The sequence below is a fragment of the Egretta garzetta genome, unplaced genomic scaffold (genome assembly GCF_000687185.1).
Source record: "Egretta garzetta isolate BGI_Z169 unplaced genomic scaffold, ASM68718v1 scaffold40, whole genome shotgun sequence".
Taxonomy (NCBI): domain Eukaryota; kingdom Metazoa; phylum Chordata; class Aves; order Pelecaniformes; family Ardeidae; genus Egretta; species Egretta garzetta.
This window is the reverse complement of record NW_009258484.1, coordinates 2,475,098-2,497,627: the sequence shown is the minus strand read 5'-3', so window position 1 is coordinate 2,497,627 and position 22,530 is coordinate 2,475,098. Positions and strand designations below refer to the sequence as shown.

Here is a 22,530-nt window from a genome sequence, read left to right as displayed (position 1 = left end):
AGTTATGGTTGTAACTGCCCTTTAAAACTGAGATTAACTGAGGTTTCTCCTTTTATTTATTTCTTTTATTAATTTAGGATGTGAAAGCTATCGTAACCCACTCCATTCACAGCGCAATTCATTCCATCGGAGGGATTCAAGTTCTTTTTCCACTCTTTGCCCAGTTAGACAATCGACAGCTGCATGACAGCCAGGTGGAAACAACAGTTTGGTAAGCTTCTTTCAAGCAAGATAAAAACTAAATTAAGCTAAGAATATTTCCGGTTTGTTGTGGGAATGTTTGATTTGTTTTATTTTGTAAACACTGTGACTTACATTTTACCCTTGTTTCTTTGAAAATAGTATTATTTTTTTTTAAAAGTAGTGTACTGTAGAAATATGTAAATTGTATTAATCTGATGAGATTCCAGGTGGAACTGGTGTAAAATTGATTGGATTAAACAATGAATTCAAATCACTCTAGAGTTTTTAAGGATAGTTTTGTGACAGTTCTTGCATCTTCTAAAAGAAACCAATGTGCTTTTACTTGACAGTGCAATGTTGTTTACTTTCTCAAAGTCTGTGTCATTTAAATTCATATTTAATAACATGCAAAATTAATGAAAGGTATCTCCTTCTGTATTAATACATGCTCAGAAAGTCATAGAGCTATGATAAGTTATTTTGTGGCCATACTACAATTGCAACAGTGACTGGGGACACACCAAGAGGGTTTTAAATGGGAACACATGAAGTCTGTGCTCTGATACTATGGTAGTAACCCCAAGGTTGAAAAGCCTGCACAGAAGTTAGATGAACACTTCCGTGTGTAGCCTGCAAAGGACTCCTAAGGAGTCTGTCGGTACCCATGCTGCAGTTACTTTTGCAAGGAAGGTCTCTTGCCGCTTGCTTGTCAGGGCAGCCTCCGACTGTAGTGGTGACACAAGATATCTAAATTTGTCAGCACAAAGTGTGTGGCCTAAACCTTTGGAGGTAACAAAACTGAAAAGGTAAATGCTGAAGAACTGGTACGGTGTTTCCTTGTATGTAAACAAAACCTGCTAGAAAGCAGTGTTCAGGGGCAGCATACTCTTGTATTTGAATAAATTTATAGAATAGGTGCGTAATTCAGAGTACATGGCTTATTTTCCTGCTTAGAATACTCTGCTCTTACTTATCCTGGATGTTTCCTATTGCATTGGATAGTTCAGTAATAAATTAGTTAACTGAAAAATAATTAAATAATACTAAAATGTCTGACCATTTTGAAAAATGTAACTGAAAGTGATACATTGGTATAATTTCTCATGAAAGATCACTTGTCTCGATCTAATTTAAGAAATTTATCAATTTGGTGAAGTGTTGTCAGTCATCCATTTTCCCGTTTGGTAACTCAGATAGATGTAGCTAAGATGGCTGCTGGTTTTTATTTGTTTCTGTAGTGTGAAAAGTTAATGTATTTCATGACGCTATTTTAGTACAATGTTAGTAGTAATACCACAGTCTTAAGAATAACAAATTCTACTTCCAAGCAGTATAGTGCAAATTATTTCATTCAATATTAAAGAAAGAAAAGCTGGTTCTATATTGGCTCACCTGGGTTATTTACTTTTTTGTAGTCTGTTTTCCAGTATGTACTTTGCATTGAAGTATTATGAAGTAATAGGAATAGAAAAAACAACACCTGGTTTGAAATAAATTTGGAAAAAAAATTCCCTGTACATTTTTATTTACTGGCACAGCAGTAGGCAGAAATGCTTTATTCCAATTTAAGGAAGATTATGTGTGTATGTGCCGATACATATGAATAAGATACAGGTTAAATTCATTAATGAGCTGAGTCTGTAATAAATGATAAAGCAGTACCTAGGTCTATTTAAAAGTGGAGAGCTAATATAATGTAAGTTTTCTAAATCGAGATAAAGACTAATTCTTCCCAACTGTGTGGTCTTTCTGGTGAGTGAGAACATTCATAAAGTTCCATTTAAAATGGACAGAACATTTCTGGAGTTAGTTGAACTGTAAGTAGGAAAAAAAAACCAGAGTTGTTCTAAAATAAATCAATGCATTTATTTTAGAATTCGATTATATTCTCAAAAGAGATCTGTAATTCATTATGCTATATGATTGTATAAATGCATAGTACAACAAGATGTGATCCTAACTCAAGAACATACTCAAAAGTTTTTTATGCATATGACTGCTTCTTGAGATGTAGCTTAAATGTTGAATTACCGGGGTTTTGGTGTATGTACATTATTTTCTTATATTTAATTTAGTAGGATGTAGATATTGAGAAAAAAATAATAGTTTAAGTGAACAAGGAAGAAGGCAAATAAAGGAATAAAAAACTTCTGGGTGCAAAGAAGGGAGATAATGGGGAAAGGGGGCCGAACATGAAAAACAGGGCTACATTTAAGATTAATTTGTGGACTGAACTAAGGGAAGAAGTATACTTACTGAGTCCTTTCCTTCTTTCCCCTTGTTTTTTAGACTATTCTCTATTTTTTTCCTTTCCAAAATGCAGTTGTTGAACTGTATCTTATACTTGCTTATACCCTTCTTACCTATGAAAATGTATCTACAACAGCAGCACAGAGCTGCACCACTTCTTTCTGAAAAGTAGTTGGCATTCAGCTATTACAATCTATGTATTTTTATAAACCTTATGCTGCTTTGCCAACAAAAAAAAGGTCCAGATGATGCTTGATGACAGTAGACTGTTATGTTTGTAAAGGTTTGTCTGTAGAATTTATTTCTTTCTGGTGGCCAACTGAGGGGACTCAGAAGTTGTCCCTTGGAAAGCTGTGCTGCCTTTTGTCTTAATGTGTTCCTGGGAGGTTGGAAGTATAAATAGCTTGATATCCCAAGGTAAGCATCCTAGGTTTCCAGACTATTTTTCTGAATCCTTCTCACCGCCTTCTCTCCTACACATATGAAAATCTGTTTAGTAAGTTCAAGGTTCTCAATTATTTGTTTAATTATTTTTTTTTTAACATTGGAAAGGTTTGTTAACAGGGCTGTGAGGGAACACCTTGCTCTTTAATCATCTTGATCCACTTACAATTTTAATATTTTCTAAATTAATAGATTCACTGTAAATAAAATTTTTAATTATAAGCAAGGCAATATGAATATAGCAAATTTGTGGTTTAATGGTATTTTTTGTAAATGTTCTTTATTCCTGCAATGTGGATATCCCTGTGTGCCTGATCATAAAATCATAGAAAAATAGAATATTTTTGGTTGGAAGGGACCCCTAGAGGTCATCTAGCCCAACCCCCTGCAATGAGCAGGGACACCACTAACCAGATCAGGTTGCTCAGAGCCCCATCCAACCTGGCCTTGAATGCTTCCAGGAATGGGGCCTCCACTACCTCTCTGGTTTTTTTTCCACCCTCATTGTAAAGAATTTCTTCCTTATATCCAGTCTAAACCTACCCTGCTTCTGTTTAAAACTGTTACCCCTTGTCCTGTCACAGCAGGCCTTGCTAAAAAGATTGTCCCCATAGGGGATCTTTCCTATAGGCCCCCTTTAAGTACTGAAAGGCCGCAATCAGGTCTCCCCGCAGCCTTCTCTTCTCCAGGCTGATCAACCCCAACTCTCTCAGCCTGTCCTCATAGGAGAGGTGCTCCAGCCCTCAGATCATTTTAGCAGCCCTCTTTTGGACCCACTCCAACAGTTCCATGTCCTTCCTGTGCTGAGGGCTCCAGAGCTGCATGCATGACTCCAGGTGGGGTCTCACCAGAGCAGAGTAGAGGGGCAGAATCACCTCCCTCAGCCTGCATCTTTCATGAGACCAAGTATTGAAATAACCTACAATTCTGCTTTTGAAGAACTGTATAGATTCTTATGCTCTCATACACTGAAATTTAAAGAATGGAAACTGAGTTCATATCTTAAGTATGTTTTATTAGATGAAGTGACGCACCTGCTATTCAGGAGAGTGGTCCCTCAGCTTGAATGCCAAGACTGCTACTTTTCATCCTGCTTTTCAGTACTCTGGTTAGAATAGAAAATTTAGCAGTTTAGGACAATTAGGTGTTTATGTAATAAAAAGAAATATAAGTGGCGTTTTGGGGTATGATACTGTCGTTTCCTTTGATTATACTATATGGGTAATATGATAGGAAGGACTTGCTTTGTGCGCTTGTGGTCTCTCGTGTAGTTTTGAATTCATTTGGCTCTGCTGAGCACTGACATACAGACTGATTCTGACAAGGCACTGGGTGCGCAGTCTTTGGCACTGACCCAATTCCATCACAGAAAAATAACAAGTGAACCTTCAGATAAGATTGTTCCTTTAGGCTGTACCATATTGGGAAAATATTTGAAAGTAGAAGGAGCTGTAGATGTTTGCTTAAATAGATTAAGTTATTCCAAAAATTCTTTTATATACTTATTCTAGAAAAGTTACTAACTGGATTTGCCAGATTGCATACACCATACAAAAAAAGTCAGAAATACTTTTACTGTTTACCATACTAAATAAATGCCGTGCCTAGGCCCACCTTAACTTTCTTAAAGGTGACATATAGACCCACCTAAAATTTGTAGCAAATAAACACATAGGCATCTTTTCAGTCAGTTTTATTACTGCCTGTTGTGGTTTAACCCCAGCCAGCAACTAAGCCTCCCACAGCTGCTCACTCACTGCACCCCCCTGGCATGGGGGAGAGAATCAGAAGGGTAAAAGTGAGAAAACTCATGAGTTTAGATAAAGACAGTTTAATAGGTAAAGCAAAAGTCATGCACACAAGCAAAACAAAATATGGAATTCACTCACTCCTTCCCATGGGCAGGCAGGTGTTCAGCCATCTCGAGGACAGCAGGGCTCCATCACGCGTAACAGTGACTTGGGAAGACAAATGCCATCGCTCCAAACATCCCACCCTTCCTCCTTCTTCCCCCAGCTTTATGTGCTGAGCATGACATCACATGGTGTGGGACATCCCTTTGGTCAGTTGGGGTCAGCTGTCCTGGCTGTGCCCCCTCCCAGCTTCTTGTGCACCCCCAGCCCACTTGCTGGTGGGGTGGGGTGAGAAGCAGAAAAGGCCTTGGCTCTGTGCAAGCACTGCTCAGCAGTAACGAAAACATCCCTGTGTTATCAGTGCTGTTTCCAGCTCAAATTCAAACCATAGCCCCATACTAGCTACTATGGAGAAATTAACTCTATCCCAGCCAAACCCAGCACGCTGACATTATTGTCGCTCTCTAATATAGGTAGCCCTGTTACAGAGTATGTTGCCCACCTATGGTGAGTAAGTCAGTGGAATGGAAGCATTGGTGAGGGGGACAACAATAATATTTCAACTCCTGTTCTTCATCTTTTCCTGTAAATGTTTTGTGTATTTTGCTTTATAAATTAATATCTTGTACTCTTTTTTTTTTTAGTATTTTTTATATTCAGATTACAACTTCTTGGCTTCCTGTCTGTAACTAGTGGTATTACCCCATCTACTTTTTGATAGATGAAACATTTCGTGGGAAATCAGCAGTTTTCCTCTCAGTTTCCACAGATGGGAAATAGCACAGCTTGATAGGAAATACTATTTGATGTCTTGATATTTTTATTAGCTTAATATGAAAAATCTGTGAGTTTCCAATAATTCTTAATAATGTTAATAATTTAATTGAATTTACCTTTTAGATCATGGTAGCAAGTATGATGAATGCCAACTAGTATCCTACCTACCTAACCTGTCCTCTCCTACTGCCTTTCAAGAATTTTCTTGTTTGCCACAGCTGGCCCAGGTATTTAAACTTGAGAGTGGGTACGAAAGTCATCCTTTCTGAGGTCGTTGCATTTACCTTTGTGCCTCTGGTGGAGAGTCAAGGTCCCAGTCCATCGCTGCCTCCAGTCTACAATTTAGAGTTTGCAGAGTCAGGTGCTGATCACCCTCTCCTCATGCGTTTCGAAGGGAAGAAGGCTGAATATCGCACCTGGAATTTCACATCTTTAGTATAACCTAGCTGTGCTCAGATGGAATTGGTTGCGCTGGAATCTTCCCAAACTGTGACAGCAAGAATGAGACTTGCCAAATCAGACTGCCTGGACGATGGTTTATAATGAAACAACAATCGCTGTATTATGTGGTAGAAATCCTTTGTAAACTCCCAAACTGCAATACCTCTGCATACCCCACAAGATCCAGGAACAGTTAAGGGTGACTAATTTATGACTGGAGTCTGTATCCCAAAATGTTATTCCTGTAAGCAGAGGTGTGTAATGTCTTGCCTCTAGTTCTCCCACGCAACACCTATTAATCTGACTCGTGTTTAGCGACATCCGTTCAGATGAAACACGTTTAGTAGTCTTCTCTTACTGTCTTTGTCATACGTTACGAGAAAAAGAAGTGGAAAAAGGAAGGGAAAGAAGTAGTTTCCCCTTTCTCTCCAACAAGCTTACAGTAAGTAAAAAGGTAGTTAAACTGGAAGCTAGGGAAGCACTTTAGAGAGCTGCGGTAGCTGTAGCTCATGGGAACTTCCTCTCCATCCCCACCATCTGTCTGCATCTCTTCTGCTCCGAGTTCATCTTGCCTCCAGCCTGGTTAGGGGAACCTTTCTTGGCTTTGCAGCACGCAGGCTTTAGTGACCATGAGTGCATAAATATGAATGAATGAGTATTAGTAATTAGTAATGTAGCAGCAGAGCAATTGACTGTGGTAAAACAGGCACAAGTGTTTGATTTCATGCTTTAGCAGTGAATATACCTTCATGAAAATCCCTTTTTGTATTCCCAATCTGTATGATAAGTGCAGTCAAAAAGTTTCTGAAATCCATGCTTATCCTTTGTGCTTTGATTTCCTCCCTGAAGGAATGAAGTAAGGAATTGGAGATCATCTCCCATCTTCTGTAAATCGAAATATATTGCTAATATATTGCTAATGCTTCTCCCTGAAGATTTCTAAGTCCATACTATGTAACATTTAGTAAATACTCTGATGAAGTAACAAATTACTTAATGAATCAGCCAAACTCATTTGGTAAAAACAGAGATGTGATGGGCAGCCAGCAAATGAAGAAGAGGAGGAGAAGGAGTAGTAGTAGTAATAATAATAATAATAATTATTATTATTATTATTTATCTCAATACAGACAGTTAAGGGGCAAGTACCTGAGGATTTTTTTTTTTGCTTAAAATCAAAACATTAATAGTTGGTGTATGATTTTCCTTAATACCACTTCATCTGTTTATGCTAAGATTAGTTTTCAAAAGTTATATTAACAGCCTGTGATGGAGTTCATCATACAAGCCTTTTGTCTTATTTTGGAGAAGCTGTTAATACAAATGGAATTAGTTTATAAAGGATCCTTCCCAAAGATAATCAGACATAACAAATACCTGCATCATTCTCTCTTACATAGCCTCTTCAAGTTAAACCATTTGTTATTAATCAACATCTTTATAGCTACATGCCTACTTTAATTAAAGGTGCCTTTTGTAAAGCACAATCCAGATAACTTTGTAATACACAGTCCAAGATGAAACTTAAAGTAATTAAGATAAATTTTTCAGAGAAAATTGTCACGGGGAAGAGTAGAATAGAGAAACTGATCTATGTAGTGATTTAAAAAAAAAAAATCAAACAACAACAAAAAAAACCAAGACAAATTTCACTTTTATCCTAGTGGTGCAAATTCCTGACTTCTAGTGTTTTCTTTATTCCTCCAAAGTCTTTGTCACCTGAGTTTATTTGAATATATGACTGGTATTCCCAATAGGATGCTTCATTTCTACGTGAAGTCATAGAAACTCATTTCTTAAGAATAGTTCATCTAAATTGTCCTATATTTTAGCTTCATAAAACAGTAATAATAGTTTGCTTAGTGGGAACTACCAGTCAATTTAGGATTTGTCAAAGGCGTCTCTTTCTTGTTCAATGATTGGCATAGCTAAAGACTTCATAACCTTGGGATTTCCACTGTGAGCTTCTTTTATGCGTAATATGAAAAGGTTCTTAAAAATTCCCACAGATATCAATGGGGAGTGAAAAAGAAATATTTATTTATGTGTGTAATTATTCTTTTTAATGAAGAAGGAAGGGAAATTTGGAATTTTGAAGACAGAAGCCATTGTTTTTGTGAATATCTGTAGAATATTTTTTATTTAAGGACTAACATTGCATGACTATTGACTGAAGATTGTGACGCCGAAACTTTGCAATGTTGAAACGTAATGATGAACTAATGAAACATAATAGTTATTTATATTATATTTATCTATTTAGATGAATGAAACAAGCTAGGTGGTATTTGTAACTTCACCGTGCACATCATAAGTATAACTGTCTGAATTATAAAGGTAGGGACTTCAAAAATATAATAAATATGTATAGACATGAAAGCATCCTTAAGAACATCTTCCAGCCAGCCAGTGTATGCTGTGAACACCAGTTCTGTGCTCCTGTTTTATTTATCAAAAAAAAATTTTTTTTTTATTAAGTCTTCACAAGGGACATGTATGTTTGAGGGGAGAATCAGGCAATGCTGTATGAATGGAATTAATTTTCATTAAGTCATCTTACTGTCTCTACAATACGATAACTATAGAATAAGCAGTATCATAACCATTGGAAATACAGCATCTTCATGTTTTGGTCTGCAACCTTTTTCTTCTGTTTCTTAGTAATGGAAAACTGCTGGAAAAATTTTGTCCTGAAATTAATTATATTTTCAGTAGAAATCATAATTCTGTCTGACTTAATGTTGGTTGACATCTATACTTTCATTGTGTATCTGTGTCTCAGCTGCACTGCAGACAAACTGCACTGTTCTAGGCGGGGTGTGATATAGAGGAGATGTAGGAATGGGCTGAAGTATCCTTTATATTTGCCTTTGTATCTAGGGGAGTTGAAAATAGGCAAGAATGGAGAGAAATTTTGTATGGCAGTGCACAGAATTTTGCAAGTTTAATGTGAGCCCTGCAGCAATCCGATGCATTTTAGTTACTGGTAAGTTTGTTAAATTCTGTTTGAAAAATTGTTCATCTTAGAAGACAGTCTTCTGATCAATATTATTTCCCCTGTGTGAACAGCAACCTTTTTAAAAGCATAATTTTGGCAACCTGGTTCTGCTGATAAAAATTTTTATATTTAAAATCTTCAGATTTAATATATTTTCAGCTGCCAAGATGACTACATAAATTGACTATCCTCAGAAATATGTTAAAAGTTCTGGATACAGTCCTCTAAATTAGACAGTCAGTACTCTAGTTAGAATGCAATACTGAGGAGAAAAGATCCATTATGTCAGTATGGATTTTTTTATATACATATATGTATATATACACATACACACACACTCTTAAATGTTTTCTTTGATTTTTTTATATACATATATGTATATATACACACACACTCTTAAATGTTTTCTTGAGTTCAGTCTGAACGTGTGGGGAAAGAGAAGTTTTGAAGAGGTTGGGAAAGGTTGTCTCAGAATTGTTAACTATAGGGTCTTTTCAGGCAGATTGAATGCTCTCTAGCATAAAATATGTAAGAAAGATAGATAGAGAGCATAACATGTAAAACCAGTGTTTTCTGCAGTAGCTGTTATTAAGTGCAGTTTCATTCCGTCCTTCCTCCTCCAGAAAAGAAGTTTCACCTGAAACAAGTGTAAGCAAGAATTCTGGAAAAAATCAGACTAAGCATGTAACGTGTTTTCTGCCTGTCTCTGGTCGTCACCTTCAAGTAGTAACAGCTTCAGTACTGTACATGCAGTGAGAATTTAAAAACACTTCCATTTTGATTTTACAGTTCTTCTACCAGTTAAAATATTACAGATCTTTTAATTACTTCATTTCCTGCATGGTGATGTGGACAAACTGCTAGTTACATTTAATTATGGTGCTAATTTTCATCAGTACTGTGGTCCTCTACAGTATTCACCTCAAACTTCATTGAGCCTCCGTGTGACTGCCAGGTGGTTCTCCTCAACTGCAGCTTTTTCTGGTACTCGGAATCGTTTATGTGCTTGAAGGCGTAAAGTGTAACGATGCATTCACGTGTGCTATCCCAAGATTTGAATTACTATATACTATAGTCAACTCTATTATTTATGGTGGCAATCTTGGATAATGCAGGAGGATTAGAAGCTAGAGTTACTGCTTGCAGACCGAAGCTGACTCTGCAGAGCTGGCTTGTGGTGGTTTTATGTGTCTGGTTCGATAGATGTTAAAAGCCATTTTGGACTTAGGAAAAGGCATAGCTCATTCACAAAAGCATCAGCTCAATTAATACGTTTTCCTGGAACTAAAAACATTAGTATCACTTTGCAGTGACGGCTAAGGAAGCTCTTTGCAGAGCTAATAGGGGCAGGCAGGATTAATCAGTTCAGCCGTACCCTGCGTAAAGACGGTTAATATCTAAGAGCAGACATTTGCGCTCTATCTGCATCTGTAATAAACTTTGTTGATTCAGTCTTTCTTGCGTAGAACCAGCTTCTATGTTTCTGTGTCTGTGGCATGGTTAAATACTAACTGGCCACCGATTATTTCGGAGTTGACTGGCGTGTTTTATGTGTGCTTAAAAAGAAGAAAAGAGAGAAAAATCTTTATTGTTAGGTTGTCAGCATGTCTTATAATTTGTATTTGGAGTCCCATCAGAATTTCTAACAGTTGTGAAGAGATTGTATTAATGTAAGGTAAGAATAACTCTACCCTATGAGTTTATATCGTGTTCATAGAAGGGACAAATAAACTGCAATACAAAGAAAAGGGCTTTTGATAAATCATTTACAGAAGTGGAAGTAGAACCTTTTAAACTTAAGTCTGGTGCCACGTTCATGGTACAACAGTCTTCTAAAACCATTTTAAGAATATTTTTTGACTTTTCAATATAATATCAATAGTATTTATCATTGTAATTTAGGTCCTAATACTGCGAAGATGTATGCTTTTTCTTAACTTTAGGCATAATGGGTTGTCCTCCTAAGTCATAAGTTTACAAGTAAAGTTTGATAGTAATCACTATCTATATGGAATTTTCTTTGACCTGTTCAATTAAAAGGAAAAAAAAGGTTTCTACATGTAAATCTTGAACCCTTTCCATGAGCTTCTTATGGATTGTCATGTAGTAAAAAATTATGAGTATCTTATTTGAGATGACAAATACCATAGAAATATTCAGTCAGGGGAAAAAAATTGATGCATATAACCTGGTTTGAAATTGATGTGACAGCTTGACAGGCTGTTTTGATAAAAGCTTTGGAGTACTGTAAATGGATATTATCTGTGTTCTCTTACTGCTGACACTCTGTGGAGCATTCTATATGTGATTTTAGACTGATTATTGTGGCCATTCAACAATGAAGCAAGACAAGGCACTATTTCATGTTCACAGCATGGACTCTGCCTGCACTGTGTACTTTTCGCATGGCAGCCTTGCTCACCCAGTAGAATAAATCTAGTTTTCCTCAGCACATTGATTATTTTTTGGTGCTGGCATGGATTAACCAATCTCAACATTTATTTCAAAGTAAAAGACTGTATTTGGAGAGCAAGAAAACCTTTAGCTGACTACATATTGTAAGTAAAGTTGAAATTTATGAAATGAAGGTTGAACTTTTCCTTTAATTCACTTTTTCATAGCTGCAAAAGCCACAGGTTTCACCTTTGCCTGTGCCCACCACCTGTGGGAAAACCTTCATGGTTGCAGATATTTGTCAGTACGGCAAAGAATTGTTATACCTATTTTATTTTTAGAAAAGGAATAATGACTTTATGTATGCATTGTATATGCAGTACAATGCATTCCATCATCTACTTTTTTGATATATTAAAAAAATAATTTTAAATATTTCCTTTTTGTCATAGTTTAGGGGTTTTTTTTCCCTTTTTCAGCAACAGATGAGTGTTTTTTTGTTTCCCTCTCGCCACTAAAGAGTCAATTGTGATTTTTCTCCGCTGGCACATTGATCTGTCATATGTTTCTGCTGTTGGTTTTCGTAACATAGTTTCACTTTCTTGCCAAGTCTGTCCCCTGAAGTCTTTCATATCTCTTCTACTTCTAAACAGTAACCTTTTTGGAATGCCTTTTTTCCCCTCCCTGTGCTTTCTGAACACCTCACGTACAGATACTGCTGGGATGGGCTGCTGGGTGGTTTGCTTGTGGCCTCTGGAGTCTCTCTGTGCTTTCCTAACTGGATGAAAGCGATTCTCAGCCTTTGTTTTGTCAGGCCTAGATATTATTCTCATGTTTGGTCTGGAAAAAGTATGAAGGAAGCTCTTCACCCTGCTGTTCCACTATAGTTTGTGGTGGGCATCGTTGCCCGCATGCACGTTCAGCCACTTGATGCCTCATTTCTGTGGTAGCAATGACTCTAGGGACTGAAAGTGTGGGGTGACGATATACCTAGTGGCTGCAAATTTTACTCTTTAGCATAGTCTAGATGGTAAAATGGTTGACATGGCCCCTGCCTGCATCATTCTAGCACTGTCAGCTGGATCCCACTAATCATCATCTGCCTCCTCCAACTGCAAAACCTTTGGCTAGAACTGCAAGTTGCAGGACTGGATATTTAAAACTTGGGATAGTCCTGGTCAAATCAGGAGAGCTGACAAAATGATTTTGCACTTCTGTTTGAATATGAACTCCCACTCATACTGTTGTAACATGTGAACAATCATTGGAGAAATTTGTCAGAAAAAGTAAGATTTGTATTCTTTCAAGGAATTGTTCACCACTTTAAGCCTGTTTCTGTTCATTTAATAGCTGGTGAATATTGAGAGTGTAACAGATTGATCTTTCTACGTTTGTAATCTTAAAAAGTGCTTCTTCTTTATATGCAGTGCTACGCTATTGGCTTTCTTGGTTGAGCTTCTTAAGAGTTCAGTAGCCATGCAAGAACAAATGCTTGGTGGAAAAGGCTTTCTAGTTATTGGCTACCTCCTTGAAAAGGTATGTTTGGAGGCGGTTTTTATATTTGTTCTTAGTATTTCTACTGTCATTGTGGTATTTTCAATCACTTAACTCAAAGGACTGGTGGAATACAATATGTTTGTTGTATGAGATACTTTTTATTTGTAATACTTATAAATTGTCTACAGGAGTCTTTTCATTTTCCTTATCCTCCTCTATGCCCATATTCAAAGAATCAATTTTCTGGAGTTGATCCTGTTTGTCTAATTTATGCTTTTACTTTGGAACTGTTTGTGAATCACTTCAATATTTTTTCATTTGTGTTTCTCCACTCTCTGTCACCCAAAACTCTCATTTAGGAAAGTTCTCTTGTTCCCAGTTTGTACAAGCATATAACAGACGTCATATTTTAGGTTTAAATTTTTTTGTGTGTGTGTGTTAATAAAAAGTTAATCCTCTGTGGCTTAGTTCTGAAATTGTTGAAATAGTTGCTCTCTGTTTTGAAGAAGAAAAAACTGTAAAATAATTTCATTTCTGAAAGAAACAATTGCAAGGGGCATTCTCTTTACTTGTTTTCAGACATGACGAGCAGTTAGCACGAACCTGAGGTTCAGTTCAGATGCTTCTCTGAGGAGCATTACCTGCCTCCTTGCCCAAAGCCCTCATGTTACTGTGATTTAATAATCTGAAAACAAACAACTGTACTAAGATTCTAATACTCTTATGGTTGAATCTCATGGGTCTGACATTCTTGAATGTTTGCTACTGTATTTTTCATTAGCATGAGGTCAGTCTTTTGAGAAGAAGTTCTGACCCGAGCTTTGTGTTGTCCGATGGTGAAATTAAGTAATGATAATCTTACCTTTAAAAATTTACTGAATTTTGAAGAAAAATGATAAATAATTTCTCTCATTCTGCTCCCTATGTTATTTTCAGCTAGGGAAATACCCTCTTATAGCATTACCTTCACTCAATTAATACCTAAAAGCAGATTATTTTTTATGCTTCTATGTTTTCTGTACTAAGCAAGTGTGATTTAGAATTTCGAAGAACTAGTCTAAGGTGGTTTGGGTTTTTTTCCAGTGGTAGGTTTTCTTGTGACATAACCAGAATGAATTTACAAAGCTGTTAGCTCCAGTTCTGTAAGTTATGTACAGGCAGGCTAGTGAGCCCTCATGGAGTCCCTTTCTCTTGAATGGTTTACGCACATTGAATACATCAATTTGGAATGTTGTACATGAAATTAAAAAGAAAAGTTTGCATACTATTCTAATTAACACCTGCTACAATCAATAAACTCAGGGAATGTGAATATTTAAAGGATTTTGATTGATTTTTGTCACAACATAGTTTTTACAGCATATGCCATTTTCTGGGGGGTTCTATGCTATATAGCTTAGCTGAAATTTTTCCAAAGGATGTATTTTGTTTTTTCAGTATATGCTTATATTCAGTTGGCACACATGGCAGGAAAAAATCCTTGTTTCCTAGCTAGGCTCAATTTTATTACTTGTAAATTGTCTTTTGTTCATTTGCATGTGATCAAATACTTCAGAGAGGACAGAAGAACTTGAACTTCAAAATAACATTTTTATTCTTATTAGTTGCAGACTGTTTGTTGTGAATGGTGATGTACAAGCCAAAGGAAACAGCATTCAGGCTGAACTTGTATTACTGACAAATGGATTTCACTTCCAAAAATAGCAAATCTGTGTGTTCCCAGACTGTACTTACAGCATTAAAAGTAATTGGAACACTTTTTAGGGAAGGCAAGGGGAAGTGGTTTAGTGGCTTTTCCTATTAGTTCCTTTTGTTAACTTAGTATATAAAGAAGTTTGTCAAAGTCCGTGTGCCTTGTTACTTCATAGGAGCAGCTATTAACAGGGATTTTATAGCATACGCTATGTAACTGAAGGACTCTCTTGACATTTGACGAAACCTTGAACCCAAATCCTTCAAATACCTACTTATGGTTAAGAAACAAAAGCAAGTCTACCAGTAATGTGTGTTTACATACTGAGAAACCCAATTTCAGTAAGACACATAAGTAACTGAAGAAGAGTTAAGGACTTCAGACAAAGTTCTCAAGGCACTGCCCTGTAAAATGTAGAATCCTGACTGGATTTAAATTTAAAAAAAAAAAAAAAAAAAAAAGAGAGAAAGGAAAAAAAAGAACAATTATTTAACTTCAGTTATCGATGAATATTTTTTTACCTGTTAAATGTAGCCATTAGAAAGACCGTTAATATTATTAGAAAGTATAAGTTGCTGATAATTTTTCTTACTTTCCTTTCATATTCAATGACATGAAACCATAGGAGGTTGCATGTATTTAGTAAAGATGAGTCTGATGGAAAATATCACTTCATATTTCTGCTGTAAATATATTAAGGAAGAAGGTTTTCTTTCTTTTTTCTTTCTGATTTTTTTTCACCAGTCATCTAGAGTTCATATAACCAGAGCAGTTCTGGAACAGTTTTTGTCATTTGCTAAATATTTGGATGGATTGTCTCATGGAGCACCTCTACTGAAGCAATTATGTGATCACATCCTTTTTAATCCTGCTATCTGGATACATACCCCAGCAAAGGTAATTGTACACTTGAATGATGTTATAGCTCTCCTACAAGTAATCTTTTATACCATGGCACTTAGGTTTTTAATTTTTTTATTTTAAAAACATGGCAATAAAAAGATTTTTTAGATCAAGAAGTCTGTACCCTGCTTAACTATATTCTCCAATGTCTTTTATAAGTTTCTAAAAGCAGTTACATTCTTGCTTAAGATTCTGGCTAATTCTATCAAAAGACTTTCTAGAAACCCAGTACCTTTTTCAATTGCTGTGTTAATTGTTTTCCTAAAGATTAAACATTAAAGTATGTATTTTTAATTGTAAGCAAAAGGTAAGATATATTTTTTTACGCATGCACATAAACTTCCATTTTAATTTAATTTATGTATTTTGGGTTCATAAAAATTATAAAAAGTTATTGTTCATCTCTGGTGATAATGAATGAGTTGTTTTCCTAAATAATCACAGTTGAGGAATGTGGACCAAAGTGAAAAGTGGCATGGTCCTAAAATCTGGTAATACATACTTAAAGTATAAAAAGCCAAAATAGAAAACAAACCAGCACTTTTAAGGTGACATAAATCATAGAATCATAGAAAATTTAGATCAGAAGGGTCCTCTGGAGTTCATTCCAGGTGTCAGTCCAGTCCATGCGCTAAGTGAAGTTGTTCATAATTATTTTTTAGTTTTTTATATCATATCCAAAGTAAATACTAAACCCCCTACAAATTAAGGTTATTGATATATAACTTACATTTATGTGGATAATTGTTTCATTCTTCAGGTGCAGTTGTCTTTGTATACCTACTTGTCAGCTGAATTCATTGGAACTGCTACGATCTATAACACTATACGCAGAGTAGGAACAGTACTGCAGTTAATGCACACGCTGAAATACTACTACTGGGTGGTTAATCCTGCTGATAGTAGTGGCATTACTCCTAAAGGATTAGGTAAGTGCAATGCATAAGAAAAAAAAATACAAGCATTTCTTTTACAGGAAGATTTATTATGTAAATGAGTGAAAGCTTCTTGGATCGGTAGACAAGGAGGTTAAGTAAATGGCAATAATCAGTACCAGGGATCAACAGTAAAAGTACTATGCAAGTGCTTTTGTTGTATCATACACCTCTGATAATAATTCCTTATGTTTGTATGTATTCCCAGAAGATTCCAACTCTGGTCTTCACTCCCACAGCATGTACTTTTGTGGGCATTCTTTAGAAAACATTCTGAAATAACTGATTTTTATTCTTCCATACAAGAGAGGAAATGTTAAATGGATCTCATATGCCAAAGAAAGCTTTGTGGGGTTTGAGTGATTGGTAGTGTTAAGCAACCTTGAAAATAGAGTGGAAACTTCCAGTTCCCACTGATGAGATCTCTGAAGCTGTATTTCCAGTTTAATAATATTTTTTCTCTAACCTTATAAAATAAAGAGTGATTTAACCGCTTATAGTCATGCGCTTAGCTTGGCTTAGGAAGCATTGAATGACAACAACAACAAAATACAATAATGCATACGGCTAAACGCTACATGTAACAAATGTGTATTAACCAGAGCATCAAATCATTCTAATCCTATACACTCCAGTTGTAATGTCATTACATTTAGCTGACTACTTGTGTAAAGCAGGGTGGATTTGGCTGAAAGTCTCTTAAAAATTAATTGATACCAGAGAACTTATTAATTGTCTTTTATTCTGTAACTATTACTGTCATGCTGAGAAATTGAATAATTGGGGGATGGTTTAGTGCTTTCACATATCCAAATATTGAAGAATGTGACACAGATAACTTAAAAGTTACTCCATTTGTAAGTGACCTGTATGCATAAGGCTTTCATTCAATATTTTTTTTTAATAAATAAAAATGGAAGGAACAATTCTTATCCTAGATTGGGTGTCCCAATAGGCAGTGAAGTTGTAACTTGTTGAGGCTCACAGAGAGAGCTGCTGTTGGAGCTGGGACCTCATTTAGTAGATGAATAATATTCTTCATAAAATTATTAAAATTTGCTTTAAAAATACCTAACAAAAGCACACCGTGTTTCTGTTCTCTGTTCATTTGAAAGAAAAGTTTGTAATATCAGATTATGAAAATTAACTGTGGTGGTTACTTAATTACTGTGAAATTTTTGTCAGTTATTAAATATATTTTCCACTTACACTGATTCTGGATTCCCTCTGCCAAAATGGAATTAAGTTCAGTTTTGTTACCTACAATGAAAGTGTCTCCATCTGAGCCAGATGTCTGATGATTATAGACAGTGGAATGCAGGAGTCAGTTGCATGAATATGGGTTCCTACCATCATTTTGGTCTCTGGGGCGCATCCCACTTACTTTTCAGAAAGATGCAGGTGTCCTGTGCATCCTGCATCAAATCTGCTGTAGATTTTTTGGATACCTTATGACGTGTCAAATCACACCGATAAGTATGTTTGGGAAGCTGTATCCTACCCCTAGTTGACAGAACCTTGAGAACTATTTAGTTTGAAAGGTAGTCGCTTTCTGGACTCCATTGGTTCTATTGATTAGATCTTCCATTGACTTCAGTGGAAGGTTAGAAGCTGGTCTCACATGTTGGCAACTACACTGTAGATGTCTGAAATCAGGGTGAACTGAACCATACCCTGGGACTGACTTTATCCAGCTTCATGCTTTCAGAGCTTTGCTCTGTTAAGGGTTACGCTGTCATGCTGCATAGGTACAGTTTTACCATCAGACAAGCTAACCACACCCGAGATCAGTGAGGAATTAGAACATTAGGAACTCATCTGATCACCTTATGGTATGTACATTTTATTTGTGACTGTTGAATGACCAGCTGTTGGGAGGTAAAGTTTCCAAGCGTCAACCATATTTACACCCAGAGACTGGAAAATTGCCCAACAGGTTTGAGACTGTAGGTTTGATAATATTGCCTACTTGTTATTGCTGTAATTATTTGGGGGATTTGGGTTTTGGGGGTTGGTTGGTTTGTTTGTTTGCTTTTGTTTTAATTAAAGAATTCCTGTATTTCTGTGTCATGATACTACTACCTAACAACACTTTGAAAATGTATTGCATATTACAGACTTCCCTCTGGCTAGGCTTGCTCTTTTGTGGAAACAGTGTGACATTTCTTTCTGTAGGAGGTATGGCTTGGTTGTTGTCTTGCCCAGATCTGCCTCTCTGCAGTTAGCTGTATTTTTGGAGTATTTGTATGTGTAATGCCAGTTGAATAGCTAGAAAAAAAGATATGATGTATTCATGAAAATCTGAACAGAAGGCATGGGGTACACAAAGACACAAAATCAGGAATGAGAGATGAATCAGTTAACTCTAATTTAGCATACATATGGCTGTTTTACTTCCCTATCTTTTCTTTCATTCTTACCTATTTTAAGGATGTAGTACATTCTCTTCTCATTTATGCCAATTCCAGACAATACTCTGGTTTTCTCAGGAAGGCAACCAGATAGATCCCTGAGAGGTAATCAGACAGTGCAAATTACTGGTTGTTTGGTGTAGTAGTATCACAACAAAAATCACAATGATTAAGGCCTTTGTACAGTAGTTGGGAAGGCGTTTGATAAACTGCGAGACCATGCACATTTGCAAAATACATATTATTATCCACTATATCTGAATTCTCTCCTTTTTTTCCTTTAGGTATATTTCTAGATAAATTTGACTTTTTTAAAGGTTAATCTCAACTTTCTTCTTTGTTCTCTTTATCCTCTTCCTTCCTCCCTGTTGCTTGGACTGCAGAAAGTCCCATGTAATTGATACAACTATTAAAAAGTATTTTGTAGTACTCTCTTTCCTGTCTGTAAAAATAGCTTTCCTTGTGTTGAGTTGAAGAATGTAGGCTTGTCAGGGAGGAAGATCAGTGATGTAGCAATGGATGTGCAAATCCTGAACAGCTATGGAATTTTCTCCATGCAGATCAGCACTAGGACTTTTTTTGCTATTATTTCACAGGTAGCCTCTGCTTCTGACTGGTACAGCTGTAATAACTCTGGTGACTTGCAAGCAAATGACTGTGGAAATACAATAATGGCTGATGTGATGCGTTGCTAAATTTAATTTCATATTAACATAATTTCATATTAGGTTTTTATCAAATTCACATTAATTACTTACAATTGATAAAATTCCTGAAAACTTTAAAAAATGTTTGTTCACCTGGATATTGGGGGTTGGACTAGATGACCTCTAGGGGTCCCTTCCAACCCAAAACATTCTATGATTCTATTATATTATATGGCTTTTCTTCACCAGATGCTCTTTCTTTTAACATTAAGTGCAATCAGCAATGTGATAAGCCAGTCTGGCTGATTCAGGCTTAGATTATTGTCTTAGAATACTATAAGTATCTGTAGCTAATATGCTTAATGCTTTTTTCTTTCTACCTCTGTTTTCAGCAACTCATAACTTCACCAATCCTAATATTTCAAACAGGTTAACTGCTCCAGGATTTTGGTTTTGTGTTGATTTTTATAAGCCTGCTTACAGCCACTACTGCCACATGTAGCCAGCAAGTCTATAATTTGGTCAAATATATAATAATGTGTAAAAAGGAGTTTGTAAAAGTAAGAAACTTACACTATAAAAATACAATTATGTGAATGTTAGAGTTGCTGCATTCCAAGAAGCATTTGATATTTCAAAATGAAAGAATGGACCCATTGTCAATGAGCAGTAATTTTACTGTAAGAAAGAGAAATAAATCATAATGCGAGAAAATGGCATACGATATTCCCTTATCAGAGGCAACTGAAACTCTAAGATAACTTGACATCAGAATTTTCATATATGAAGACTTTAATGGAAATCTTGCCAATATCCAGAATTTGACTGAATATGTTATAGAGCCTTCAAATAATTTGCTGTCATGTCAGAAAGTAAGCTTGTTCATGCAGACATTTTAGTAGTGTGATCTTTTCTTGTCTTCTAGACACATAATTTTTTATGCAGAGATACTTAAACACTTTTTAATATTAGTAGTTTGATTTGCTATTACTTGCAGACAGTTACTCGGCTTCAAGGTTTTATTGCCTTCCCTGTCTTAATAAAGCACAAAGTGGGTGAGTTTTCTGTATTGACAGATCAGTATACCTTGTTTAAAGTCAAAGTAGCTCAATGGTGAAGCTTCCCATCTGGCTAATGCCGTTTTCTTAAAAAATGAGTTTCCCCCTTGCTTCTCCTAGTATTTGGCTTATAAAATAGGAAGTTAAATGTTTTGAATTATTTAAAAGGTTCAAATATTTATTTCAAATTTGGTTTTGTATATTCTCTTTCACCATTGCTTTCCTGTTTCAAACTGGTATTTCTTCTTGGATTCAATATACTATATTTGTATTGCATTGTTTCCTTCTGAAGTATTAGAAACACTTTTTCAAAATGTATACTTATCAGTATTGCTTTATAATTATTCTTAGTAGGTTTTACATTACAGGTATAGATCCACATAGGGGAGGCAAGTTTTCTGTTTAAAATTATGAGTTTTACTTTTTTTTTATGTGTTGTGTTTGTGGTTTTTTTATGTATTAAATTACCAGATATAAATAGGTGGCAGGACAAAACTGACTTGTGTTTTATTAAAACCATATTAAAAGTAAACTTGTGAAATAACTCTCATGTCAGGAAGAGCAGAAGGAGTCAAACCAATTTCCACAGGAAAGAATCCTTAAACTTTATTATATTTTACATTTTATACTTGAACTGTGGTTCTAACTATTCTCTTGATTTGCCATGTGCATGCCTTTCACATTTTGTTAAATCATACAGAATAAGATGTAAAGGTCAGAGAAGATCATAGGGTTGCCCAACAGCTGCACCATCTAAAGTCAGAGTGAAGCAGGCGATTGAGTAAAAATTATTTAAAATTATATTACTTCCTTCCATGATTATTTCCTTTTGTGGATTTTGGGAATGAATAAGAGGATAAGTGGGGAGAGATTTAACTCTTTATCTTGCTATGGTAGATTGTGCATTTCAATGATAATACTCCAAGCTGCCAGAGGCATCTTAGTGTTATTTTACCAATCTTTGTTCTACTTTGATGTTTCATCTTTTCAAAGTATATACTAGACTAATATTTAAAGAAAAGCCAATCTGTGAGTTTCTTTCAGAAGGGGCAAAACACATATATTTTTAATAGGAAAGCAGCAGAGAAAAATTTAAACAAAATTTATTTTCATCTTTGGATGTCTACTAACTGTTGGATGGGTTTTTTTCTTTATTAACCTTTTTAAAGAAAAATAAGACATTTATGCTCGCTCTTTAAAAAAAATTCTCCATGTTGCTGAATTAATTTGATTTACAATTTCTTTGAATTTAAGAGAGAACTTATTAGAGGCCACAAGCTTATTTATGCCTTGAAAAACCTTCATTAGAATTTCTTACGAACTGCATGGCATTCTCTGAAAATACTGACGGACCAATAGTGGTGCAGTAATGAGAAAGCATAAAATGAAGGCAGTAACAGAAAAATAAGCTAAGTATCGTGGAGCTGTTAATGTCCAGGTTAACTCATGTTAAATAGAGTTTTCAAGAACATTTTTAATTATGTCCAACATTTTTTATCATGAGATAGAAAAGTGGGAATTATGAAAATTATTATAAGGAAAAAGTAACTATATTTTTTTATTTTTGTGGCTAGAAAGTTGCACAGAGCAATTTCACGGGCTGGGTTAGAGTGGAACTTGGTTCTCATTAGTTTGCAACAATAAGATAAAAGTAGGTCCTTCTGTGATCCACATAACATGATCTTATTTATGCATGTGTGGAGATCAGATTCTGCTATTTGTATTGTGTTTTATTAATTTTAATAGAAAAATCATGCTTTTTCACACATAAAAAAGCCGGATGGAAGAATGTTGTGTTTGCTTGCTTGTAAAACTGATAACACAACGTTTTATTTCCAAAGACAGGATTAGAAATCATTATTTTTGTTATTCAAAGCTCCCAATCAGTTTTTTACACTGGTACTGATTGTACTTTACTCTGAATATGTTTGCTTATTCCCTCTTAATTAGTTCTGTTTTATGGCCCTATAATTCCTCTGTGCTGCAAGGATGAATTGGATAAATTTTTTTTTCATTTTTTTTTGTCTGGATAAAGCTGGCTAACTC

The 22,530-nt window shown here is 35.5% G+C and overlaps 1 protein-coding gene across 1 annotated transcript in view; it reads left to right on the top strand.

The window, feature by feature from the left end:
• NBEA (neurobeachin) overlaps positions 1 to 22,530 on the top strand; it is a 513,899-nt gene that overhangs the window by 137,345 nt on the left and 354,024 nt on the right. The window contains 4 exon segments of the mRNA XM_035900172.1: positions 78 to 211; positions 12,768 to 12,876; positions 15,275 to 15,427; positions 16,194 to 16,362. Of these exon segments, the coding sequence (XP_035756065.1) occupies positions 78 to 211; positions 12,768 to 12,876; positions 15,275 to 15,427; positions 16,194 to 16,362 (565 nt within the window).